At 49.9% G+C, this 26873-nt stretch overlaps 2 protein-coding genes across 8 annotated transcripts in view; both read left to right on the top strand.

The window, feature by feature from the left end:
* Positions 1 to 14569, top strand: part of Hnrnpul1 (heterogeneous nuclear ribonucleoprotein U-like 1) — a 35742-nt gene extending 21173 nt beyond the window's left edge. For 5 of the 6 annotated variants that reach the window (XM_039081811.2, XM_008758957.4, XM_008758955.3 and 2 more), the window contains exons 8-15: positions 673 to 939; positions 2531 to 2653; positions 2752 to 2880; positions 8800 to 8968; positions 9528 to 9818; positions 11087 to 11376; positions 12740 to 12931; positions 13376 to 14546. In XM_039081811.2, the coding sequence (XP_038937739.1) occupies positions 673 to 939; positions 2531 to 2653; positions 2752 to 2880; positions 8800 to 8968; positions 9528 to 9818; positions 11087 to 11376; positions 12740 to 12931; positions 13376 to 13492 (1578 nt within the window). In that variant the 3' untranslated portion in view covers positions 13493 to 14546. Of the gene's footprint in view, positions 1 to 672; positions 940 to 2530; positions 2654 to 2751; positions 2881 to 8799; positions 8969 to 9527; positions 9819 to 11086; positions 11377 to 12739; positions 12932 to 13375 lie in introns of all 6 variants that reach the window. The other variant, NM_001108477.1, reaches the window with a different exon arrangement.
* A 1372-nt stretch (positions 14570 to 15941) lies between these two features.
* On the top strand, positions 15942 to 23748 carry Ccdc97 (coiled-coil domain containing 97). 2 transcript variants are annotated; one of them, NM_001106235.1, is made up of 5 exons: positions 15987 to 16188; positions 18835 to 19287; positions 19991 to 20260; positions 20518 to 20647; positions 21849 to 23743. In NM_001106235.1, exons 1-5 carry the CDS (start codon positions 16140 to 16142, stop codon positions 21967 to 21969), a joined length of 1023 nt encoding a protein of 340 aa, NP_001099705.1. In that variant the 5' UTR covers positions 15987 to 16139; the 3' UTR covers positions 21970 to 23743. The 2 variants fall into 2 exon arrangements, with proteins under 2 accessions (XP_038959997.1, NP_001099705.1); XM_039104069.2 differs by lacking the exon at positions 18835 to 19287 and having other exon boundaries at positions 15942 to 16188; positions 21849 to 23748.
* The last annotated feature ends 3125 nt before the right edge of the window (positions 23749 to 26873 follow it).

The raw sequence follows: 26873 nt of genomic DNA, 5'->3' as shown, positions 1-26873 counted from the left end.
CAGGACCTAACTTACACATTCCCTCCAGGAAATGCAGGGGTATTTTTACTGAATTACAGTATTGAGATTCCTTGTTTGATTCTCCATTGACCATGAATCCCATGGGATCCACATAGACATGTACTGGGATGCACTCGTGTGAGCACTCTAGGAATGTGTGTAGAATAAACAAGGGGCGCACTTGTTCCCACCCTCTGGGAGCACTGCACTCAGCTATGGGAAGCTCCTGCTCTGGCTTCTCTATCTCGGTGTCTCCTCCCTGTCAGTTTGGGGACCAGGCGAGTCTGCCTGTGTCTTCATTGCGAGTCTGCCTGTGTCTTCATCTTTGTCTCAGCTTAAGCACAAGACTCAGATATGTGTCACCAGCTTTCAGATCTTGAGTAAGAAAGAATTTGGGTAAAATGTCTCTGAGCTTTTCCTGGTGCTGTCTAACTTGTGTGTATACCAAGAGAGAATGCCCTGGGTTCCAGAAAAAATGACCATTTTACTCCCTGAATTAAGTCTCACACGTGTGGCTCTTGTTGCCTTTGATTAAGGTTACAGTTAGTGTTTCTTAAGGTTTCATGTATCCTGACCTGGTCTGAAGTTTATGTTCCTCTGCCTCAGCCTTCCAGATACTGAGATGATGGGTGTCCACCATGACAGCAGCTCACCCTTGGCTTTCTCTCCTAGGACTTCGAATGTGGGAATGATGTGGAGCTTTCTTTTACCAAGAATGGCAAGTGGATGGGCATTGCCTTCCGAATCCAGAAAGAAGCTTTAGGGGGTCAGGCCCTCTACCCTCACGTCCTGGTGAAGAATTGTGCTGTGGAATTTAACTTTGGGCAGAGAGCAGAGCCCTACTGTTCTATTCTCCCAGGGTTCACATTCATCCAGCACCTTCCCCTCAGTGAGCGGATACGGGGCACCATTGGACCAAAGAGCAAAGCAGAGTGTGAGGTAAGTAGGGCCAGAGGACTGAATTGGTGGCCACTCCTCCAGAGCTACCCAAGGCAGAGGAAGAATGCTAAACAGTTTGTCCATGGTGAAAGGGACAGACACCTAGGTGGGTGGCTTCTGTGTCCCAGCTCCTTGGTTGAGATTGGAGTTGAAAAGCTGCTTTGAGTGTGAAGTTCCAAAGGACAGTGACCACACTGCTCTTGAGCAGTGAGGCCTGACTCTAGGGGAAAGAGGCTTCCTCACAGCAGTGTAGGGCTGCAGTGCCCTCTGCTGCCCAGGGTTCTTGGAGACGCTAAGAAGTTCCACCCTCACTAAGCCACTACCTAAGGACTATACATGGACTCCCTGGGCTCCGACCTCATAGGTAGCAATGAATAGCCTAGTAAGAGCACCAGTGGAAGGGGAAGCCCTGGGTCCTGCCAAGACTGAACCCCCAGTGAACGTGATTGTTGCGGGGAGGGCGGTAATGGGGGGAGGATGGGGAGGGGAACACCCATCTGGAAACCGGGAAAGGAAATAACAATCGAAATGTAAATAAGAAATACTCAAGTTAATAAAGAAAAAAGGAAAAAAAATAGAAAAAAAAAGAAGTCCCACCCTCCTGCTTAGGGCTACGGGCATAACAGTTGGCTTTTGGCTCCTTCCCATACCCTTATAGACAACCTTTGTTTTTGTTCTTGTTTGTTTTTAATGAACTGTGATCTCTGTAGCCCAGGCTGGCCTTAAATTCATAGCATTTCTACCCTGACCTTCCAGATGATGTAATTGTTACTAATTTCTTAAGATATATATTTCTCATAAACAGTTTGTGTTTGTTTCAGAAAATTAAGAAATATATAGAAGTCTTAAGTTTATCTGAAGCTTTTGGAATTTATTGCGTTTGTGACGTTTTCCACCTATAATTGAGATCTTATGACAAGCATTTGCTATCTGTCCTTTTATGGTTAACATTACTCTGTGGTCTGCGTCCCACTGCAGGAAAACCTGCCTTTATACCTTTTTTGAGACAGTCTAACTATGTCACTCAGGTGGGCCTTAGACTCCCTAAACTCCAGTTTTCTTGGTGCTTCAGCTCCCGGGTTACTGAGACTATAAGTGTGTTTCTCCACATCTGACTTGTAACATTTTAATGGCTTTAAAAAAGACTCGTTCCCTTTATTGTATATTTAGGTTACATGTAGTATTTATTGGATTCTAAATATGATGCTTAAGTGGAATTCATGGCCTGTGGGCAGCATACCTCAGTTCCCATTTCAGACTCTTAAGACTACCGTTTCTCACACCTGTCCATGGTTCAATCCCAAGCCACAGGTCTTCCTTGCCAGTGGCCACTTCATCTTCTGTAACTGCTGTTGGTGGGACTTGACTTGGTGCTTGCCTGTGCCAGACCATAGACTCAGAATCTGACAAGCCTTATGTCTTTGACTCCCAACAGCAACACTGAGATAGATACTATTACTTCCATTTTCCAGAGGCAACCAGGAGGTTCAGAATCATCATCATGGGCACCATCAAGCCAGGGTGGTACTATGCCACCATGCCACATGCTGCTGCTGTTTCACAGCACCCCTTCCCTGTCCTATTCTTGTAGATTCTGATGATGGTAGGCCTGCCTGCTGCCGGCAAGACCACATGGGCCATCAAGCACGCAGCCTCCAACCCTTCCAAGAAGTACAACATTCTGGGTACCAATGCCATCATGGATAAGATGCGGGTAAGGATGGCCTTGAGTTCACCTTACTCACCTCCCAGCCTCTGGGTGCTATCCTGTACCCAAGGCTCTACTCACCTTTCATTACCTATTATTCACAGGTAATGGGCCTGCGTCGGCAGCGGAACTATGCTGGCCGCTGGGATGTCCTGATCCAGCAGGCCACTCAGTGCCTCAACCGTCTTATTCAGATCGCTGCCCGCAAGAAACGGAACTATATCCTAGATCAGGTACTTGGAGCCGGCGGTCCTTAGCAGAGGGGAAGAGAATGGTCATTGTACAGGAATTCCCCTCCAGCCCTTTTCTCATTTCTCCATAATGCTCTGTGGCAGCTGTGCTGGTCAGGATACACCATACATGATGGTAGCAGTAGACCCTTTCTACCACTTTCTAAGTCCTGTCTGTGCTGGGGTTTTGGGTCATGACCCAGACCTACTGGCTCATTCATTTCTATGCAAGAGTCACATAGCCAAATGAAAGAGACATAGATCTCTTTATGTGTGTAGGTTTTTGTGTTTAGCCTGCATATCACTGTACTACATTTGTGCCTGCTTCACAGAAGCCAGAAGAGGGCATCAGATCTTTGGACCTGGAGTTACAGTTTTATAAGCTGCCATGTGAGTTCTGGGAGTGGTCTTCTGGAAAAGTAGCTAGTGCTCTTAACCACTGAGCTATTTCTCCAGCTGCAAGAGCCAAAGACAGGCTTGAACCCTTAACTCTGCTACTTGCTAGTTAGGTATTTGTGGGCAACCAACTTTATAGTGTGACTCTTGGCATCCTAGTTTGCCTAAGGCCCCTCACCCTTCCCTCCATAGGACCTGGTTCAGAACAAGTAGTGTGGGTATTATGTACTCTGCAGAATGAAAGTGCTCTAGCTTCTCTGGGCACATTCCCACAAGTGGGGAGCACATGCTTGCATTTCAATTAGGTTGGTCAGGTTTGAATTGGAGTAAAAACACCATGTATGGTTTTCAGCATTGTCAAAAGAATGAGTGGCCTGCATAGAGCTTAGAATCCCTGTCACTGATGAGTTCCACCTGTTTGTTGCCTACACAGTGTTGTATTGGCATTTGTTGTGTAGGCTCATTGAGTAGCAGCAGAGAGTGTTTACTGGTCTCAGGTTCTGTGTTTCAGCCTTACATGCATCCTTTCTTAGGAATCTGTAAGCAGACAGACAGACCCTGTAAAGCCCCATTGTGTAACCTGGTTGAAGTGCCTTCCGTGTGGCACTGAGTATTTAGCACATGACTTTAAAAGCCGGATGAAAAGGGAGCTGATAGCTAGCATTGGTGGCTGCCATATGGGAAGGAAATCCCCAGGAACCATGTTGTCGTCACATGAATTGAAGATCCTACACAAACCAGTTGGCGATAATATGTGGTTTCCCTTTAATTTAGCCCTGACAGTAAGGGGTCTACTACTCAGCCTTCTCTCTGGAGACACTTGGCTTGGCTTCTTGTACTAGTAATCCAGTCTAGGACCTTACTTGTGCTGGATAAGCATTCTCCCAATCAAACTGTATCTTCAGTACTCCCCTGTTCTCCTAGTTAGACCGTTTGGAATTTTAGTCTGTCTGTACCCCATCGGACTTAATGTTCTAAGAGGCTTAGCAACAGTGTTAATTAATACCCTTAGGTTCCTCTTTCAGATCCTTTACTCATCTTGCTGGCCAAATTAACCCAACAATGGAAGTCATGGTGAGAGCATGCCATAGACCATTTCTGTCCTGCAGTCCAGCCAGGCACAAAGTAGAGCTGCTGCAGCCTTGTTTGCAGCTGGAGTCAGGACTGGGCTGCACAGATCGCCTGTGGTCTCCAGCCTGCTGACCTTGCAGAGGGGCTGCAGATCAGACCATATGTCCAGGCCAACCATAATGCAAAGGCTCCTGCCCTCCAAAGTAAAGAGCACAGTTCTCTAGTAACCCAAGGCTAGAGCCAAGAGCTGAAGCCAGGTCAGTGCGGCCAACAAAGGGCTTTTAAGCCAGCGGCTTTTCTTATTTTAACCTAAACCCCAAAAGGTGTGTTTCAGAAAATTTAAATTATGAGAAATTTGTTGTGTGAATGTAGGCAAAGGTTTAGAGCAGATCTTGACATTACCACACCATTACTGTGGCTGTGAGGATTACATTGATAATTCATAGCTGTCTCATGGTCAGGGAAGATCTCTAAAGAGACTAGCACTGCATGCTGTGTCCCCGTAGTTGCAGAATATTAGCCCAGGTCATTTTCCCTGTGTTTAGCACTTCTGTACCTAATATATATGTGTCAGCTTCAGACGTAAAACCCTGCTGAGGCTGGGCAACCAAGATTCTGCCTTGCCAGGCCTCAAAGCAGGGTGTTCAACAGGAACTGTGTGTTCTAAGAGACCACAAAGTTGCCCAGACCATCTAGAGCTGGGGGCTATATAGTCTATAGGACCCTCTTAGAGGTGTGTCAAGGCCTAGGCCAGGCAGAGCATTGGTCAGTCAGTTGGCTGCATACAACCTTGCTTACTTGGCCTCACATTCAAAACTTGGGTCCTAACTGAGCATGATGATGCATACATGATGACAGCACTCAGGAGACAGAAGCAGGATGATCTCCGAGTTGAGTTTCAGGCCAGCCAGGGCTATTTTGTGAGACCCTGATTCAAAATAAAACAAAAAAATCTTTGGGTTCTAGTTCCATTCTCATCCCTGTTAGCAGGTGCCACATCATCATCACCATCATCATCATCATCATTATTCCTGAAACAAACCTAGGGCAGGAGTCAGGCCCCAAAATAAATGGTCTCTTGTTAGCAGGCTCTAGAGGGAATTTTCTTTCCTCCACCCCCCACTGTCCCCAGAGCCTCAAGCCTGCTTCATTCCTGGCACTCAGACCAGTTCTCTTCCTTCCTGTGTACTTCCTTCCACTGGGATTCACCTCACTCAATCCAAAGCATGCCTTCCTTGCCAGATGTGCTCCTCTGGGACTCAGCCAAGTTTCTTCTGCTGCCAGACTGGCCCTGTTGGCAAATGACAAGAAAGAACAGACAGATCAGACAGTAGACCTTTGGAAAGAACTCAGAATATCAGCAAAGGTGCCCATCTGTGTCTGCTGTGTCCTCATATGTGGCCTCAGTCTGTCCCATATGAGACTTAGCAAGCACCATAATCTAAGAACCCCAGTTCTACCACCTTCCTTCTGCTCACTTTCTGGGATTAGAAGTGGTCTGGAGGGGTTGGGGATTTAGCTCAGTGGTAGAGCGCTTGCCTAGGAAGCGCAAGGCCCTGGGTTCGGTCCCCAGCTCCGAAAAAAAGAACCAAAAAAAAAAAAAAAAGAAGTGGTCTGGAGCCTAAGAACAACACAGGCCATTCTCTTAGAGCTGACATCCTCAAGCACTGTGGAACTGAAGGAGCAGGAGCTGGGTGTTCAGTCTATGTCTGGAAAAGCTGACTGTGCTGTTGTTCTTGTCTCCTAGCAATAGCCACAGGACCCCCCTAGAGACCACAGAGTACAGGGCTCGCCCTAGGGCTCTGACCTCATTGTGTTTGCTGTGGTAACAGTCACCAGGAGTCCATTCCCTTTCCTCTAGGAAAGCCAAGCCTTTACATGGCTCCTCTTTCCTTCCCCTAGCCCAGGAAGCAGCAAGGGAGATAGATATACTCCAGACCTGGCTTCTCAGAAAGTCAAATACCATCCTAGACAAAGGTTAGCCACTTGTAAGTCCAGTCTACTCTGCCCTCATCCCTCCATCTTGTAAAGCTACAAAGATCGGTCCTTTTGCCAAGGTTACTTCTTTTCTCTATTCCTCATTGGAACTTTGACAGGGCAAGTGTACTATAGCAGATGACCAGAATGTGTTTCTCTGTGCCCTCACAGGTTAGAAGAATAAAAACAGGATCACTTGTGGCACTAGATAGAGTGGACCAACTTACCAGCAGATAGGGCTACGGTCACCCTGATGCCAACCATTCACTCTGGCTTTTGTGTCAGGAGGAAACTTAACAGTTTTGATGAAGGAAGCCAAATGTTTGACTTTTAGGAAAGGTGAGGAAAGGTGCTGAAGAGGACTACAATAGCAAGAACCTAGCTCTGCCCAGAAACTATAACCTGTTTCTTAAAACCCTTTGTTACGGGCTGGAGAGATGGCTCAGCGGTTAAGAGCACTGACTGCTCTTCCTGAGGCCCTGATTTCAATTCCCAGCAACCACATGGTGGTTCACAACCATCTGTAATGGGATTCGACGCCCTCTTCTGGTGTGTCTGAAGATAGCTACAGTGTACTCATATGAATAAAATAAATCTTTAAAAAAAAAAACCCTTTGTTAGACAAGGCCATACACAGTATGTAGGTGTATGCCGTTCACCCTTCTGCTGTGCTTCCTACAGGAAATTCTGAGAGTAGGGAAGTATTTAATCTGACAATGTGGCCTGAGCCTGGTAGTTAGTTTAGGACCAGAACAGCTCTGCCCACAGCTTGGCTCTCCCACCAGACTAATGGCACCTCAGCCCCTGCCATTCTGGAAAAGACCCCTTGTGTCATATCTTCCTTGGGCTGAGTCTATCCTGGTGTTTGCATTGGGAAGCCTCTCTTAGAACACTGTTGGGCCTGCTCACCATATGTTGAGATCCACCCTGTGTGCTGGCTACTTTCCTCACCGCATGGCACAAAATCTCCCATCTGCAAATCCTTACCAGAGACGAAGGGAGGGTGATGTGATCCTCATCTCTCAAATGCAACTTGAGGCTCAGACTAATTAGAGGACTTGACTACAAACTGCCAGATTCTAAATAACACAACTGAGATTTCATCACAAAGCTTCTTCCCCAAAGCCTGTGCTCTTGGCTCTTTCTGCAGTGCCTCTCTTGTCTTTGATTTGGAAGATCTCTGTAGCTTAACCTTTCACTTTGGTCTGGGCTGCTTCAAGTCAACACCATGGAATAAATATCCCCAGCAACCCAACCAGTGACAACCATTATTGATAGTGGCTCCTGCATGTTTAGTGCCGGAAGTGGGCCTGAGCCTAGAGCTTTAGTTCACTTAAACTTAGTCATTCCTCACGGTAGTGGCCATGCAGCTTTAATACTGTTTGCCCTTACAGGGCTTGAAATGCAGGAAATCCACATTGAGTTGATTTTACGAGTAACAGGCTGGAGCTCTGACATAGAACCTTGCTTGGTCTGCCAAGTTACACCTCTTTTCAAGGCATTTCCTGCCCCAGAGCTACCACTCAGACTTTGTCTTACTTTGTGTTCATCCTCCCATCTCATCCTACCCAGCCTGGCAAAGGACTTGATTGGCACATGGGGGTATTGGTCATGGATGTTCTTGCTGCCCTCGGTTATTACATGTATTCTGCCAGCACCTGCCCAGAAGGCAGCTGCCTGCTGCTGCCACAAAGAAGAAAAGCAAAGCAGTAGCCAACTGCACTTTGGAAAAGCACAGACTGCCACCTTGTCAGTCTCCCTCAGTAGACTTGTGGGCAAGAGCAGTGTTTTCGAGGACCAGGGGAGAAGATTTAACATATTAGTAGAAGCAGTTCGCATAGTTGTCAGGACTACGGGGGTATGTTCTTTCCATCGATTGACTGTTTAGAAGAAGAAACACATGAAGAAGAAGCAGAGCATGGTGGAACACATCTTTAATCCTAGCAACTGAGGAGGCAAAGGCAGGTGGTTGTCTGTGAGTTCAAGGCTGGCCTGATCTACATAGTTACAAGACAGCCAAGGCTACATGTCTCAAAAAAATTTAAAATAAAAAAGTTTAGAGCTGTAATCTTGGCACTGGGGCTGAAGCAGGAGAGTATGAGTTTAGAAGACTGTGTGTAGTGGAATTCTGCTCTTATTAGTATGACTGATGCTAGGTGGCTGGGGGCGGGGGCCTCCTTAAGCTTTATTCTTGTGCAGTGCATATTTTACTGCAAACATAATCCGTTAAGAACAGGGAAAGGATTTGTAAACTACAGTGCCAGTAACAAGTAGGATTAACAAGGGAAGCCCAGTGATTGGGAGCCAACCTCTTTGTGTTTCCTAAGTGTCTTCATTTGCCGAGATGGACATAAGTTTAGAAAGTACAGAAGCTATGAGTCTCTCTGGGAGGATTGCTATTTTACCTTTCTGTTTGTTCCCTGCACAATGCCCTGCAAGAGAGGCAGCTCTGAATGTCCCATCTCTCGCCTACCTTAGACAAATGTTTATGGGTCAGCCCAGAGGCGGAAAATGAGACCATTTGAAGGCTTCCAGAGGAAAGCTATTGTGATCTGTCCCACTGATGAGGACCTAAAAGACCGCACCATAAAGCGAACTGACGAAGAAGGAAAAGATGTCCCGGATCATGCAGTCTTAGAAATGAAAGGTAGGAACTGAGTGGTTAGGGGCCATCTCAACAGTACCCTCAAGACAAAGATCTCTTCACTCTGGCCCCTCTCATCTCCTTGTGATTCCTTTGTGTTCTGTTCTTTGTTTCTATTTTGTGTCTCCCATTACCCACATATGAGGGAACAGGCTTCCAGTCTGGGGAAGGACTTTCAGGCTGGATGGGGATAGGTGTCATGAGAAAAAGTATGTGTAGAGCCCAAGCTGAAAGACCTATACCATCTCCTGCCTCCGGTACCCAGCACTTGGGCAAGCCTTAGTTTACTCCATAGTGGGAAGAAAGGGGGTGTGGCTTCACTTGCCTCTGAAGCACCTTGAGGTGAGACTGGAAGGACCCAAATTCCTCTTTGGGGAAGAGTCTCTATTAGCCCATGCCAGTGTTTACACCAAGCAGTTGGTGTCCCATCTTAACCTCTGTCTTGATCACTACCTCATTCCTTCAACCTTCCTACTCTGTCTGATGAACCAATATTTTGAGGTGAAGCGAACCAGGCATCAGAGGTGGTGTTGACCTGCTCTCATTGTTTACTTCCTCGTAGCTAACTTTACTTTGCCTGATGTTGGAGACTTCCTGGATGAGGTTCTGTTCATTGAGCTCCAGCGAGAGGAAGCAGACAAGCTGGTGAGGCAGTATAACGAGGAAGGCCGGAAGGCCGGCCCACCCCCTGAAAAGCGCTTTGACAACAGAGGTGGTGGCTTCCGAGGCCGTGGGGGTGGCGGCAGTTTCCAGCGTTATGACAACCGAGGCCCTCCTGGAGGCAACCGAGGAGGCTTCCAGAACCGCGGAGGTGGTGGTGGCAGTGGTGGCGGAGGAGGCAACTACCGAGGAGGTGTGAGACCTTTACCTTCTCCAGCCATGCATTTTCTAAGGCCCAGCTGTGGGCACTAGTTGGTGGGAGTTACTATTCTGCAGCCTCAGGGGCCTTCCCACTGCCTGGTCTCCAACCCCCTATTTGCATAGGATAGCTAGCACTCTTTGTTGGCCTTTCCCTATCTGACCATACGCTCCTTTGAGGAACCTTGGGATCTATCTGTAGATCTCACAAGGGCAAATATTAGGACTGTTTTTAGAATCCAGATTCTTTTTTTTTTTTTTTTTTTAATTCATTTATATGAGTCCACTGTTGCTGTCTTCAGACACACTAAAAGAGGGCATCGGATCCCATTACAGATGGCTGTGAGCCACTGTGTGGTTGCTGGGAATTGAACTCAGGACCTCTGGAAGAGCAGTCAGTGCTCTTAACCACTGAGCCATCTCTCAAGCCCCCTAAAATCCAGATTCTTTTTTTTCTTGGTTCTTTTTTTCGGAGCTGGGGACCGAACCCAGGGCCTTGCGCTTGCTAGGCAAGCGCTCTACCACTGAGCTAAATCCCCAACCCCCTAAAATCCAGATTCTTAATGAGTGGTATGGTGTCTGAAGTAATCGTGTGATCGATCATAAATTAACAAAGGTGCAGTTAAAAGCACTCTTTGCTCCTCCAGAGTTTAAGTTTGGTTCTCAGCAACCACACTGAGCTGCTTACAGCTGCCTGTAACTCTTGCTCTCGGCTATCCAATCCCTTCTTAACACACACCAAATAATGTCTTTCAAACAAACCTTTAAAACTATGTATCAGACATGTCCTAGACCCTTCTTCAGTGACCAAGGATGTTGTGACCTCATGACACCAAATTAACCTTCATGTTGACAAGCAACTCAGGAAGGGTCCCTGTGGATCCTGCTTTTGGTGTGAGGAGGGTACAGATTCAAGAAACAGTTGTACAAAGGCTCAGGAGAGGCCACTCGGCCTAACCTGTTGGACTGTAGCTGACTAGCTTAGCATTGTTCCTGAATACCTTTCTAATTTGTGGGACGGTTACAGAGAGCTGGACACATCTAAGTCACCTGTGCTTTGCCTACTCATAGTCCACTGGAAAACACAGACCTGTCTGCAAATAATGACTCTAGGTGTTGTGTCAGGGCAGGGACAAGGAAGTGTGCCAAGGGCTTGGGGGAAGCACAAATGAAGTACCTGCATTTGCTTGCATTATTGAGCTCAACCTTGGGCATTAGCCAGCAATGCTGAGTTTTCTTATACATATGGATTTTCCAATGTAGGTTTCAACCGCAGCGGAGGTGGTGGCTACAACCAGAACCGCTGGGGTAACAACAACCGGGATAACAACAACTCCAACAACCGAGGCAGCTATAACCGGGCTCCTCAGCAACAGCCACCACCACAACAGCCACCACCACCACAGCCACCACCTCAGCAACCACCGCCACCACCTAGCTATAGCCCTGCTCGGAACCCTCCGGGAGCCAGCAGCTACAACAAAAACAGCAACATCCCTGGCTCCAGCGCCAATACCAGCACCCCTACAGTGAGCAGCTACAGCCCTCCACAGGTGAGGCCATGTGTGTGCTTACACACATATGCACTTGTGCACAGGAGAGGGGCCAGGTCTGAGCTATCACCACAGTATGTGGCCACTGGTCTGCACTCTTCCTGCAGCCTGTCCTTTTTTCCCTTGCAGCTAGCTGTTCAGCTGTGTTAAAACTAGACATGGCTAGATTTTCCCCTTCTCCCCCAAAGCTGGAGGCATCTGCAAGCATTGACCCCATCAGCAAGGCCATGTCTTTTAGCTCTGTCGCTTGGGTCTATAAGAAAGCACTCAGTGGAGTCACCTTTTGCCCATTATGGGAGGCTGAGGTCCAAAAGTAGATAAGGACCTTGTCCCTCAGTGGCTCCAGACCCTGTTCCATTTCTTAGGAGGCCAGTGCTTGGGCTCTGGTAAACTGAGGCCATCTCTTTTCTTTCACAACCATCTCAGTACCTTTTACATGTCAGGGAGCAGCTGGGAACAGCTGCCAGGAGACAGATGAGTGCTCCTAGGTGCCACTTAGCCAGCACATTTCCTAGACTAGGAGTTTGGCAAGACTTAAGTTCAGAGCCTAACCCCAACAGAACCCGACTTTGTACCTGGGGCTGTCAGCTTGACCCCTCTGGTCCTTGTTTCCACATAAAGGACAGAAACATTACTAGAAATCACTTGTGAAGTTGCTGTGAGGTAATAGGTACTGTAGCTTAATGAAGCCTCTGGGACTGGGCAGACCTGGGTTAGTCATTCTAATAGTGTGGCCTTAGCCCAACAACCTTGCTTAGACTTTTTTTTAAGGGTTCATTATTTTTTAAATTTACTTTATGTGTGTTTGTTTATATGGGTTTTGTATGTGCCCCAATCTGTGTGCTTTGCCTGCAGAGGTCAAAAGAGGATATTGGGTTCCTTGAAACTAGAGTTATAGACAGTTGTGAGTCACTGTGTGGGTGCTATCAACCTGGATCCTTTGCAAGAGCAGTCAGGACTCTTAACTGCTGAGCTACCTCCCCAGCCCTGGCCTCAGTTCCCATCCCTGTCAAATAGAGCTAGTGGAGATGTCAGCCTGGCTGATGAGATGGAATGGGTTACTGACCCACCCTGTGCATGAGAAACTCTTGACAATTTGTCACCACTGCTTTTCTCAGCATCTCTCAAAGTGGCCACAGCCATTTCCTCGGTGCCCAGCACTTTGTGCACACAGACTTATTAAACTTCCACGGCACACCAAGAGCGTGACGGAGCTGAGGTTGTTTTGTAGACTGTGAACCAGGTCTTCGAAATGCCATGTGCGCTGCTGCCCTCGGGTTTCAGAGCCCAAGCCTGGGGCCAGCTGTGTCCATGCCAGTGTGTGCTGTCTGTCTCATGTCTGTCTCTGTCTTTCTCTACTCAGCCGAGTTACAGCCAGCCGCCCTACAACCAAGGAGGATACACCCAGGGCTACACAGCCCCACCACCTCCACCTCCACCGCCACCTGCCTACAACTATGGGAGCTATGGCCCCTACAATCCTGCCCCCTATACCCCACCACCACCCCCCACTGCCCAGACCTACCCTCAGCCCAGCTATAACCAGTATCAGCAGGTAAGTACAAGATAGGCCTTCCAGTAAAACTTCTGGGAACATTCTTGGGCGTGTATTCAGATTTGGGTTCTTGCCTATTCCTAAGACATAGGCAGCTGCTTGTCTCAAGCTTTTGGTAAACTGGTTTTTACTGGCTGATGAATAACCACTGTGTAGCCCTGGCCCCCAGTGCAGCAGACCTACCTAGCTGAGCTAGGCCTCCAGCGTGGCTAAGGGGTGCCAGGTTCTATTCCAAGTTGGTGCTGAAGTTACCACACCTGAAAAGGACACCCTATAAGCCACAAGGCCAGGACTGCATTTCCTGCTTTCCCATTCATGTGACATCAAGACACCCAAAGCACTTTGCTTTCTGTCAGAGGACCCATGTGTTGAGGGTGAACCACAGGAGAGAAGGCGTGGTCGGGAGTGTGAAGAAATGACCTGGTGTTCTTGCTCTCTCCCCAGTATGCCCAGCAGTGGAGCCAGTACTATCAGAACCAGAGCCAGTGGCCACCTTACTACGGGAACTACGACTACGGAGGCTACTCGGGCAGCACGCAGGGGGGCACAAGCACACAGTAGCAGGTGCTGGAGCCTCCAGAGGCTCATGCTGGCTGCTTCCACTAGCACCTGCCTTGGCCCCTTTCCCCTCTGAGTCCTGTGGTGCTGGGGACAGAGTTATCCCGGGGCTGCCTCTCTCTAGCCCACTTCTTCCAGAGGGGCTTCTCCCTTCATACAGCCAGGCATTTTCCTCTCTGGATTCAAACAGGCAACAGTGACCTTTTCTTTTATCTTTGTCCCCTCCACTTCCTCCTCTCCCTGCCTTTTTAACTAAAGAATCCCTCCCTTGGTTACCCAGTGAGCCCACAGTGACTGGGGAGGATGCCTGTCTGCCCCTCCCTACTCTGCTTTTTAGCCCCTTGGCTTCCCAGACTCTCATGCAGTTGGTTGTAAATTCTTCCAGGAGCTGTTTTACTGTCTACTTTTCGGGATTTAAAAAAATTTTCAAAAACCTTAAAAAAAAAAAAGTTTAAGAAGCAAAATGCAGAGGGAGGAAGCAGTGACTTTTTTTTTGGTAATTATGCTTTTTTTTTTAATTTTTAGAATTTGTCTGTTTTTACTGTGGGTCAGCCGTTGATACTTCATCAAATAACCATTTCTTTGCTGAGTTCAGGTAACCGAGGAAGAGCCACACCCTCGAAACAAACAACAAAATCACCTTTAACCTACCTTTTTATATGATGCCTCAGTTTCCTGTAACTCTGCACACAAGCGTCTGTTCAGTTGGATTGTAACTGCTTTTTGTACTTGGAGAGAGTGTGACTATTGAACTTGAAACCTTTTACTCCAGGAGTCTTGGTAGTTTCTGGTGGGCTTAAGCGGGGGAGAGGGTGAAGGGAAGGTGGGGGCGGGGCCAGCTTCCTTGTAGACCCTAAAGTTCCTCCTCCGTCACCACCTCCATTGCTCCTCCATGTGCCAGACCTCCAGAGTTTTACAGTGGTCCTTTTGATTAGTCTCATTTCCCCTTTACCTGAATGTTCTAACCGGACTTTAGCAAACTGCACTTATTAAGAGATGTTTTACCCTGTTTTGTTTTCTTTCAATAAATGACATGGCACCTCTTATCAGGAAGGAAGCAGGGTTGAAACCTGTTACTGAAGTGTTACTGCAGTTGGCCTTTAATTGGGATGGGAGGCCTTCAAAGGGAAAATGAAATTCCTCACTCATTCATTTAAACAGAGTGGTTCTGTACTTGATATAACCCAGATGCTCCTTGTGCATCTTGTAAGAAAGAGAAAGAGACCGTGCTGGTTCAAGGCCCATCCCAGGTTGTATTGCCCAACCACACTCCTAAGGTCTAGCCTGGATGCTGCAAGTGCTGGCTGCCCACTCTGTTCCCCATTATCCTGCTAGGGACTCTGAGCACTGCAAACAAGACCTTGGCCCCTGTTCTTGGAGTACCTCCTCCAGGGAATACAAATGTGTAGCCAGTTACTGCTCCCAATGTTTAGAGAGGTCCTGCAGTAATAGGAAGAGGGCTTTCTAAAGAAGAGGAAGGTGAGCTATGGGGTAGGACTCTATAGACACTCTCCTTCCTTAGCTTCAGTTTACACTAGAAGGCAGAGGGATCCTCACTGTTGCTGGCCTGGGAAGTCCTGCTCTTGGCCTGCGTGTGTTGGGCGGCAGCGCCCTCTGCTGGCCATTCCTGGTGATGCAGCTGAGCTTTCCTCCTGCCATTCACCAAATCTCAATGCTTACCAAGTTCTAACTCTTCCAAGCCTGTTTCTAGATTAATGCACCACCTTCCTCATTGTGATCTCCAGTTCCTTTCCTTGGTTCCCTACCCCAAACCCTGTATTTTCCAACCATCTCAAAGGGTTACGGAGCCGTATGTCTGACACCGACAAGTGGTCTCACATAGTCTAGACAAGGCTTGCTATGTAACCCTGGCTGGTCTTGTTAAAGACCAGACTTGGTCAAACCCTCATTGATCTCCCTAACTCGGACTCCTGGGTGCTATATACCCTGACTACAGTAAACACCCAGAACTACCTTTGCCAGCTGAACTGCCTGAAATACTTAACTCACTCATGCCCGTCCGTCCCTTTCAGGTCCCTCCCCTTTCCACAGTGAATTCCCACAGCTCATCCCTCAGATCTGCAGGTCTCCATCTTGTTTGTAAACACAAAAGTTCTCTCTCTGACTTCATCTCACCCCAGCCCTGCAGGCTGGTTGTGATGATAGAAGGACGTCAAATCCACAAAGAGCTCAAAGATGGGTGAGATGGTTCTAGACAATAAAGATGCTTGCTGCCAATCTTGACTGAATTTTATCCACGCTCCTGTAAATTGTCCTCTGACCACAAACATTTTTAAATTAAAAAGGACTCGAGAGTCTTCGTGATAGCGCCAATACAACCATTCCAAATATTAACCACACAAGGACCTGGAGTTAGAGCAGCGACCAAATGAGACATGGTCCCCGCTGTCTTTCAGTTTGATGAAGATCCAACCTGCTGAAGTAGCGCCTTTTTGTGTGTGTGCGCGTGTGTCTGGCTTTAGGGGCGGGGTTACGCATGCGCATAAAGAAGGCCCACCTTTGACCCGGAACTTAGGTGTCTCTGTTCCGCTTAAAGACGCTTGTGTGACCGGAAGTACTTACGGGTACCTAGGGTCCAGCCTAACTTCCGGAGCCCGCTGCGGCGGTTACTGGGTCGGAGAATCTTGTTATGGAGGCCGTGGCAGCTGCGGCAGTGGCGGAGAGGAAGCCGGATGATGGTGAGACACTGGCCAGACTCAGGCAACGAGGGTGTGCTTGTGGTGTGATCAAAAAATGGTTCCGGCAGTCGCCGAGGACTCTATGAAGTCTGACCGCAGCTTACCAGCACTTTTGAGGGGTCTGATTATTCGGCCTTGTGGCAGGTTGACGTTTCTCTTCATTTTCTTTGACACGAACTCCTTTCCCTGTCCTAGGCTAACCCATTTTTTACCATGCTAACGCCTCAAGCAAATAACTCTCCTGCAAATTCTCCCAATCTCCGACCAACCTTTCTCAAGTTACATCTCTACTGTGCCATCTTGAGTTTCTCTGTATTCCAAGCTAGGTCTCCTCTTGTCACATGCAAGCTCACTTCTATCACACCAGCCGCTCTCATTGCATTCTAACTCTTCTTACTCACAAAGTCTATTCTGCTTCCTTAGGTCCTTTCTCCCTTGCACCTTCAGTGCCTTTTACTTTTTTACTAACTTCCTACAAGTATTGCCTGGTGGTTTGTTTGGGTTTTGGTGGGTTTTGTTTTCTTTTGTTTTGTTTTGTTGGTGTGATGGTGGCGGTGGTTGTGGTTTGGTTTTGGTTTTTCGGTCAGTCTTTTATTATAGTCATTGTTGGCCTCCAAATTGCCTTCCTCCTATCTCAGCCCCCAAGGTACTGAGTTTACAGCCCTGTGCCACCACACCAGTCTTTAATGTTTCACAGTAGTCTGATGTGCAGATGAGGTAGAGTCGAAGCTGTTTGACAACTCAGAGCTGGGAGTTACTGAAGCAGAACAGCAGGTGTAGGGATGTAGAGACAGGTGTCTGTGTGCTGAACAGCAGGTGTAGGGATGTAGAGACAGGTGTCTGTGTGTTCTGCTATGTGTTTCAATCTTTAGTCATCTCCAGTTGTGGTGACTTACATCTGTAATCCCAGCACTTGGGAAACTGAGGCAGAGGTTAGCCTTAAGTTTGAAGACAGCCTGGACTACATAGTTCCAGACCACAATGTGAGACTGTACTGTGAGGCCCTGCCGCAAAATACATATATTAACCTTTTCCATAACAAAATTGTATATACCTTTTAGACTCTCTGCTGCTAGGGCTCAAGCTTTATGAATGCCAGTTACACTCCCTACCTCGAAGCCATACCTCCAGACAGTAAAGAAAATGGGGCAGGACATGGTGAGATGGGCCTATAACCAGAAGCCTGGAAGGTTCAAAACCAGGGATTAAGGATGTACCGTATTGGTGAAATGCTTGCATAGCATACCTGAAGCCCTGGGTTCAATCCCCAGTACCACATAAGCTGTTTGTGGTGGAGGCCTATACTCCTAGCACTCCCAAAAACATTTATCAAAGAAAAAAAACAAATGCCCCCTGACCCTTTCGATGCTTTCCAAACATCTGACTTCTCCAGAGAATCATACACACTGCTCATGATTTTCTTACCCATCACCCACTGCAGCCTGGTCTCTCTCTACCCTGATCTTGTTCCAGTCAGGTAGGCTCCCCAGTGCCATCCACACCTGGCTATTCCATCTACTTTATTAGGTTTTGTTATGTTTTCATCGTTATTCATTCATTCGTTTGTTTGATTGTATGCTTATTTGAGGTGGGGGTTTCACCCTGTAGCCCAGGCTGGCCTAGAACTCACTATGTAATCCAGCCTGGTCTAAAACTCATGAATGATTCTACCACAGCCTCCTGAGTGCTGAGGTCTATGTATATACGACCCTCCCTGCTTAGCATCCAGACTGTTTTCTTACTCTATTGCTCCCAGGGGTCAATGCTGGCCAGCCCTCCACCCTGGCACGTTTGTTTGCCTTATGAGACAAACAGTTTGCTCTGCTCCCTTGTTTTTTAGGCTGCTCTTTTGTAGCCCTTGTGTTATTTCTTATGATTGCTATTCCAGATTACCAGGAACTGGGTGTCTGGTTTCTTGTTGTTTCATTCACAAATAGGGTTTCTCTGTATAGTCCTGACAGTCCTGGACTTGATTTGCAGACCAGGCTGGCCTCAAACTCACAGAGATGCTCCTGCCTCTGCCTCCCGAGTGCTAAAATTTGTGAGCCGCCATGTGGTTGCTGGGAATTGAACCTGGACTCTGGAAGAGCAGCCAGTGCTCTTAACCACTGAGCTGTCTCTCTGGCTACAAGATGTCACTTTCCTGGCAAGTCTTGATACCCTGTAGTTTAAAACTGAGCCATCCCAACATTTGCCTCTTCTGTCTGTCTTTTTTGGCTTTTCACTGGACACTTTCTTTATCAGTATTATCATCATCGTTATTACTGTCATTGGTGTTTTGGACTTTGTTTTGTTTTATGAGATTTCGTTTTTGAGATTCAATATCACTGCGTGGTCCTGGCTGGCCTTGAACTCATAGAGATCCACTTGCCTCTGCTTCCCCTGTGCTGAAGCTAAAGGTGTGCACCACTGTGCCAGGCTTGTCTGACTGTTTTCCTGCATAGCCAAGGAAGCACCTGACATATTACATGTTTTGGTTAATTAATTAGGTCATTGACTGTACAGCATCTGTCTAGGGCCTAGAACATTACCAAGACTGCAATAGGTGCTCAGTAAATGTACACTGTGGGTGTCAGTTCCCAGCCTCCTCCTGCCTAAGCCCCCTGCCCCTGATGCCTTTAACTAAAGACTCCTCTTGACTCACAGACTGTGTGGAGGCCAGATGTGTGCACTGGGGGGAGCTGAGCCAGACTTCCATTCCACCGGGACCTCAAGAGAAGGAGACAGCAGAGAGTACACCAGACGTCACCAGCGGTGACAGCTCTCAGGCAGAGAGTCCGGCTGTAAGTGCCATGTTGCACGCCATCGCTGCCAGCCACCTGCCCGTGTGCAGCCAGCAGCAGGGTGAGCCTGACCTGACAGAGCCTGAGAAGGTGGCCATCCTGGGCCAGCTGTATCACAAGAAGCCACTGGTGTTCCTAGAGCGCTTCCGCACAGGCCTCCGGGAAGAGCACCTGGCCTGCTTCGGCCACCTGCGTGGAGATCACCGTGCTGATTTCTACTGTGCCGAGGTGGCCCGGCAAGGCACTGCCCGGCCTCGAACTCTGCGTACCCGCCTTCGTAACCGGCGTTACGCTGCCCTGCGTGAGCTCATCCAAGGTGTGGGGGGCACGGTGGGTAAGGGACAGAAGTGGGGAGGAGAGGTGGACTAAAGCAGAGTAGGAGCCCGGAGAAATCCATGGAGATAGGTTCTGAGATACAGAGACACAGACCCTTGTGAAGTAAGGGAGAGAAAGGTAAGCGGACAGGATCAGAGCTCAGCAGATGACAGATGGCATCTGTGACACAGTCTCACTGTCGAGTGCCCAGGCCATCCTTGAACCAAAATTCCCCCGCCTCAGCCTTTCAACCCTGGCAGAAGTGGCACTGTAGACGGTCACTGTCCGCTGAAGGACGACGGCACACGCAGCATCGAGATAACCAGCTGCCACCTACAGCACAGTGTCCCCATCTTCGCACTGCACACAAAGCATCATGGGACACAAGGGGAATGCATGTCCCTCAAGGCCACCCTGAACACAACACCAGGAAGAGCCAGGCGTGGTGGTTTACACCTCAGCCCTTGGGAGGCAGAGGCAGGAGGATCTCTGAGTTTGATGCTAGCCTGGTCTACAGAGTGGTGCAGGTCAGGGTGTGTGACATGCTCAGCCCAGGCTGTACTCAGTGCTCCACAGACCCTCAGGCACCTGCACGTGGTTTTATCACGCACCTGAATTGCACACGAATGTCTTACAAGCAGGGTAAGCACATGCATGCCTAGACACGCGTGCTCACACACATCTACCTCGCCTCTTATGCACAGGAGGCGAGTACTTTAGCGACGAGCAGATGCGGTTTCGGGCCCCGCTGCTGTACGAGCAGTACATAGGACAATACCTCACGCAGGAAGAGCTCAGTGCCCGCACACCAGCCCCGCAGGCCCCCAGGTCTGGCTCCCCCGGCACACCTGCCTATCCACTCTCCGACCTGCTGTTTCAGTCCTACCAGGAGCGGGAGCTGCAGCAAAAGCTGCTCCAGCAGCAAGAGGAGGAGGAGGCCTGTTTTGAGGAGGAAGAGGACAGTGATGAGGAAGGTGAGGGCCAGCAGCAGGGCACCCTGCCAGGCCTATTCCCCCATGTTGTGTCCCCAGTGATGTCTGCCCTCGCCCCCCTCCCTGCCATCTCCTCCTGAACCTGAACACTGTGAAACAGTCTCCAGAGCACAGCATCACCGTCGTGTCCAGTGTGTGTGCCAGGAGGGCGGGGACTGGGCTGTCTCAGCAGCATGGGCTGGACATAGGGTGCTATCCTGTCAGATTCCTTCAGGCCTCTCACCTGGGTGTCTCCACAGACCAGAGGTCGGATAAAGACCTGGAAGCCTGGGTGCCTGACTCGGAAGAGAGGCTGATCCTTCGAGAGGAGTTCACCAGCCGCATGCACCAGCGCTTCCTGGATGGCAAAGATGGGGGCTTTGACTACAGGTGCCTCCCATTCCCAGCCCAGCACCCAGGGCCCAAGCGGGCCCTGCCTTTCCTCAAGGGCCTCCTTAGCAGTGCTGGAGTGCCTGAGAATAGTTCCCCACCGGAGGTCCTGCTGTCAGTCACTCTGGAAGTTTCAGATCAGTGAGGGGAGGTGGCTGGGGTCTTGGCCTAACCCTGTCCCCCTCAGAGCCTTAGCCCCTTCATCTATAAGCCAAGGGATAAACTGAGCCAACATTTAGCACACCGTTGACAAAGCATTAAATGAAGCCCAACGGGACACGCCTCATCCCAGCACTTGGGAGATAGAGGTGGTCAGGTCTCTGAGTTCCAGTCAGGGAGACATGATGAGACCCTGTCTCAAGGGGAAAAAAAAGATAAATGACAAATATCTGTCTTTTTAGCTAGTCTGGCAGCTCAGGACCCTGCCTGTGCACACCCAGGTCCAATGACATGGGACCTATGTCCACAAATAACTTCAGTAGAAGGGGTCCTGATTATCACTGCCCTGGGGGCCATGCTGGAATCCCACAGATCTGATACCTGTCAGTGGGTTCATTTACTGCTAGCTGGGGCCTCCAAGGCTGTGCAGAGTTGGCTGTGGCACGTATGAGCCCACCCCACTCCACTAGGTAACCCTGAGGACACCAGAAGAAGGGACCCAAATCTGTCCTTCAGGAGGCAGCAGATAGGCAAATGTGTCCCACAATCGATGTATGCTTTTGTACTGCCACTATGTCCAGACCCTAGGGTTAAAGCAAGGGATACATGTAGCCAAGGACGTCTTCCTGAAGGAAGTCTTCTGCAGCAGGGAACTGCCCAACTCCCATTGCTCCCATGCAGGGGAGCAGAGCCATGGTCAGAGCCACAGTGAGGTGTTTTCTGAGCAGCTCTGCAAAGAGGGGGGGGCAAGGACAGGTGCAGGCACCCTGAGGCACAGAGGGACTCCAGTGCTGAGGGAGAACTGAGGCTCATCCCAGAGGAGTGGAGCCTCGGCGACTCGGTCACTACGTGGAACCGGGACTAACGCCACATAAGAATTGGAGGCTTCTCACAGCTTCCCCATCTGTCACAGAAGCTGGCGTTGTTTATGTAGGCTGACTGGGGAAACACCTCTTTAGGATTCCAAAAGGCCTAAGCATGCCCAGGAGGTCAGTCCTCTGCTCCTGGCCTCTGTGATGCCTGACAGCTCTCTTTCCCGCAGCACGGTGGATGACAACCCTGACTTTGATAACCTGGACATCGTGGCGCGTGATGAGGAGGATCGATACTTTGATGAAGAGGAACCTGAGGATGTGTCCAGCCCAGAGCTAGACGGGGACTGACGGTGCCCACCCTTCCAGCCAGTGACACCATGCTCACCCCTCCAGGCAGCTGGTTACAAGCTGGCTTAGTGACTCAGAGGCCATCAAGACAGGCCCCCGGACTTGGCCCACCTCAGATAATCTCCCCACTTCTGTTAAGGGGTTCCTGCTCTTTTCTCTGGGAACATCACTGCCCCTCTTGCCCTGGCCCCATCGTCTTTTCTCTGATCCAGGATCCTGCTGTGTAGAACCAACTTGCCTGTTAGTTGCTTTGTAGCCAAGGCTGGCCTGAAACTCAGTTTCCCACATGCTGTGTGTGGGTGAATCCCCGTGTTTGGTCTACATGTCCTTTTCTTACCCTCTTTCTCCCTTCATGCCACTGCCCCACCTCCCGATTCCCAGGTCTCTAACCTTCTGCCCATCTTTGTGTCATGAGTGCTGTGTACACATCAGGGCCCTGGCAATCATTGGTGACTGCAGCTGTCACATGAATGCCAGCCATCAAGTTCCATCTGATGCCCAGCACAGCCCTCAGTCTCTCCACCGCTCTCTGCCAGTGACCTACGACGGGCACCTCTTTGCTACCCCCAGGCTCCCACCTCAAACTCCATGCCGCTGCTGCCTCCTCGTTCATTTCCACGTTATCTCCAGGCCTTGATGTCAGCCCCTCTGTCTCAGCCTTTATGGCTGGTCCTCTGGGTCCCCTCCCCCAGACCTGGCCATCAAGGGCAGCAGAAGCCCTCTCTGTGGATGGAGGTTAGGGGAACCCAGTTGGCACCAGCCTCTGCTGCTGTGCTAACTAGGAGTGCTGGCAAAGCAGAGCTGGGTACCACAGGGCCAGCTCGGGTGTAGGAGGAACATGAAGAGGGGACTCTCTTCCCTACAGCCCCCCTTCCCAGCCACAATTTTCCTTTTCCTCACTTCCTCTCCCTCTCCCTCTCCTGTTTACACTCCCCAAATACGCACAGGCTGTTATCATGGCTCTTGAGTCATCACACACAGACATACAGCCTGCCCCAGTGTCCCTGCCCCCAGCCGGCCACAGGGCCCGCCCCACAGAGCCCCCTGCTGCCCTGGGCTAATGAAAGCCAGATGGCTGCTTGTGACTCAGCCGTGGCCTGTGGGAACCCAGACGTCCTACCTTCCCATGCCCCACGCCCGGGCCCTGCGTCCCCAGCAGACGGAAGCAACCTGCTCCTATGGGGACCGGAGCAGCGTGTCTGGACCTGAGGGCCCAAACATAGGCTCTCTCTGTACCTGAAGGACCCTCAGAACTGTAAAGCCAAGCTCCTGCCCCTGGGCCTTGGCTCTGCCCTCCGTGTTAACAAAACTCACCCAGGGGGTAGAGGGTGTTCTCTTGAACTGTTGAGAGATCCTCAACAGCCCAGCCTGGGCCAGGCCTGAGTGACACCTCTTGACGGGCCTGGAAACAAGGCTGTCAACTGCCACTTGTCACAAAGGGTGGAAAGGGCCCAGAAGTAGCCATATGCCTCTTGGGACCACCTGGCCTCCCAGGCACAGCCAGGACTAGAACACGCTGTACACAGCACTTGCGACCTCACTGGACAGCGGTGAGGATGCAGAGACAGACTCCTCACATTGTGGGGGACTGTAGAAGGTGCCGGTGTTGTGGTGTTACACCCCTACCCTTACCTCCCCAGAGGACACTGTGAGTCCACAACTGGGATCCCACCACACTGGACGGGAGCCAGGAGCGCTCTTTTGGGAAGTCCATTGGCTTAAGTATTTTCACAGTTAACCAGTGTTCTGTCCGACCATTAAACTTATTTAAGATAGAAACTGCCATCCATCAATCTCTTATGTAACTTTCTAAAAGCTGAGCTGCACAGCCATTGAGTCAGGATCTGGGGTTAGTCAAATGGCTCAGACAGAGGTGGGGCCAGCCGCGAGGACAGGGATTAGATGAGGAGACAGGAAGAAAGGTGGAGACAGAGGGAGCAGAGCCGGCAAAAGCACACCCCACTTGAGCAGCCCCCATGGTGGCTGGCGCCGCTGCCTCTGATCTGGGTTCTGGGGATGGGGTGGGTGGAGAGGCTGAGTCAGGGAGGGAGAGCCCCTCTGTGGGCATCCGGCCCCCACCTCCATGTCTCTTATTTGTCCTGCCCTGGACAGGTCTCTGCTGGCTGCTGCCCTGAACCCATGCCTACCCCCACCTCTCTGGCCACCTGCTCCCCCCAGCCTCAGTTCCTTTCCAGGGAGGTCCCTGCCTTCCCCACACTGTCATTTCCCCACCTATCCTGTCTATATCCCGTGACTCCATCCTCTCCCTCAATCCCCAGACTTCTCTCTCCCTTGTCGTTCACCAGGTTCTGAGCTCTTGCCTCCGTTGTCAGTAGCCTGCCCCCACCCCCATCCCAGCACACACACACACACACACACACACACACCCTCCGGCCTGTACCCTCATTTTTTCCTGTCCCTCTCCCTGCTGTCTTCTGGTCCATCCCCTTCCTTGTCTGTCTCTCAGACCCTGGGAAATCTAGGTCAGGGCACTACTGGTGGCCCCTAAGAGCCTAAAACAAGAAAGGGGTCACCACCTTGTCCCCACCCATGAGAGGAGAACAAGGCTGCCGACCTGTCTGAGCAGAAGGAAATGTCTGTGCTGTGGCCTGGTCACCCTCCCCCCCTCCCCCTTCCAGGACCTGCTGGGCTGCTGCCGCCCCCAGGGCTGGGGCAGAGTAAACAGCCCTGGGATATTTATACCAAAGCTGGGCGTAAGGCCAGTGCCCACCACAGCCCCTGCCCTGCCCTACCCGCTGCCACAGCCAGCCCTGAGCCAGCGTGGCACCCGCCAGCAAAGGAACACCGCAGACAGGCTCCACTCAGCACAAAGGCCAACCAGCACTGGTCATACAACAGCCAATGGCTTCACATAATAGGAACTTCCCTCTGAAAACAAGCACACAGTGAAGGGTCCGTTCCCCCCATCTTAATGCAGACACCTCCAAACCTGGTCAGAGGCGACCCACACAGGACCCAACAACTCCCAAGCTGAAGTCTTCAGCCACAGGTGGGCATACCAATGCTACTAATGCTGGCTCCACCTGCTCGCAGTTCCCCACCCTAGCTGAAAGCAGTCTAAAAGGAACATGGAGGCCTCTGAGCCCCGGAGGCCTCTCGCACAGACATCAAGTGTGGAGACACCATAGATACAAAGTGTCAAATATGTGTCAGACTCTGAACAAAACATACTAATCACCGAATGTAGCCCTTAGGCTGAGGTTGCTAAGTTATTATAGTGCTTGCCTGGGGGCTTCATCCTCAACTGTTGCATAAAGCCTGTAACCCTGGCACTAGAGAGCAGTGGTTCTCAACCTCCTAATGTATTGACTCTTTAATACAGTTCCTCATGTTGTGGTGAGCCCCCCAACCATAAAATTCTTTTCATTGCTACTTTGTAACTGTAAGTTTTCTACTGTTACGAATTATAACATAAATTGTGTTTTCCGGTGGACTTAGGTAACCCCTGTGAAAGGCTCATTGGACAACCCCCACCCCCCAAAAAATGGGTCTTGACCTACAGATTGAGAACCATTGCTCTAGAGAGAGAAATAGGATAATTAAGAGTTCAAGTTCAAAGCCAGCCTGGGGTATATGTGACCTTGTGGCTAAAGAACTGACTGTTAAAAGTGACTATTCTCTAGCATTTTTTTTTTTTTTTTGGTTCTTTTTTTTTCCGGAGCTGGGGACCGAATCCAGGGCCTTGCGCTTGCTAGGCAAGCGCTCTACCACTGAGCTAAATCCCCAACCCTTCTCTAGCATTTTTGAGGCCCTGGTTCTAACTTCAGCCAGCAGGAAAGATGTCTCAGCAGTTAGGAGGGGTCACCGCTCTTCCAGAGGACCTGAGTTTGGTCAGTAGAGTCCATGTGAGATGAGCGCTCTATCACCTGTCACTTCAGCTCTAGGGAACTCTGCCCACCTTGATCTCCACTGGAACCAGCACTCACATACACCATTAAAAATACTAAACTAAATATTTAAACACACATACACACACACACACACACACACACACACACACACACACACAATCACAGCTCACAAGTCACCCACCCACAAGGCACACAAGCCCTGGTAACTACCATAGATGTGCATCCAAACAGCTCAGGTAAGAAACGAAACACAACACCTTTAAAAGAAAAAAAAAGGGGGGGGTGTTGGGGATTTAGCTCAGTGGTAGAGCGCTTGCCTAGCAAGCGAAAGGTCCTGGGTTCGGTCCCCAGCTCTGAAAAAAAAAAAAAAAAAAAATCCTTGCAGACCTGCAAACGTGTTTAAAACACCCCAGTTTCAGGTAGAACTGACACTAACTGCAAAAATTTACACCCAGGAACCTGTGAAGATTTTAAAGGGGGAGGGAAAAAAATCAGACTCATAATTCATCCCAGCTACGCAACCCACTGGTATAACATACTTTCTCACCAGCAAACAGGGCCAGCAGGGAACCCACAGAAAGAACTCCTCCGGCTTACCCAGCCGAAATGTGAAGCCTTAGACACTCAGCAGAAATGTGGCGCTCGCTAGCCACAAACACAGAGCTGAGAACACACACCCCAAACTGACAATGCCAGGCAGGCCAAAAGCCCTCAGGCACCAGAGAAAGTGGAAGTGGGTTGGGGGGGGGGGCCCTCTGAACACCTGTAAGATCAATGTGTTTGAAACAAAACACATTGGTACTGTGTATGCCTTGGGATGAGACTTCAAGGGAAATCTTGTTCCTGTCTCTCCCACCCCACCCCACCCCACCCTTGCTCACCCAGCAGGTCCAGGATGGGGCAGGAAGGCCTGTGCAGGCCTTCTTGGCTGCTTCCTGCCCTGGAAGCTGGACGGGAAGCTGGGGCTCCAGCCGGAACCCAGGCTCCCTCCCACAAGTTCCCTCATGTCCCAGCTGCCTAACCCTGTGTCCT

The sequence above is a fragment of the Rattus norvegicus genome, chromosome 1, assembly GCF_036323735.1.
Source record: "Rattus norvegicus strain BN/NHsdMcwi chromosome 1, GRCr8, whole genome shotgun sequence".
NCBI lineage: Eukaryota > Metazoa > Chordata > Mammalia > Rodentia > Muridae > Rattus > Rattus norvegicus.
This window is presented reverse-complemented; position numbering and strand designations above follow the sequence as displayed.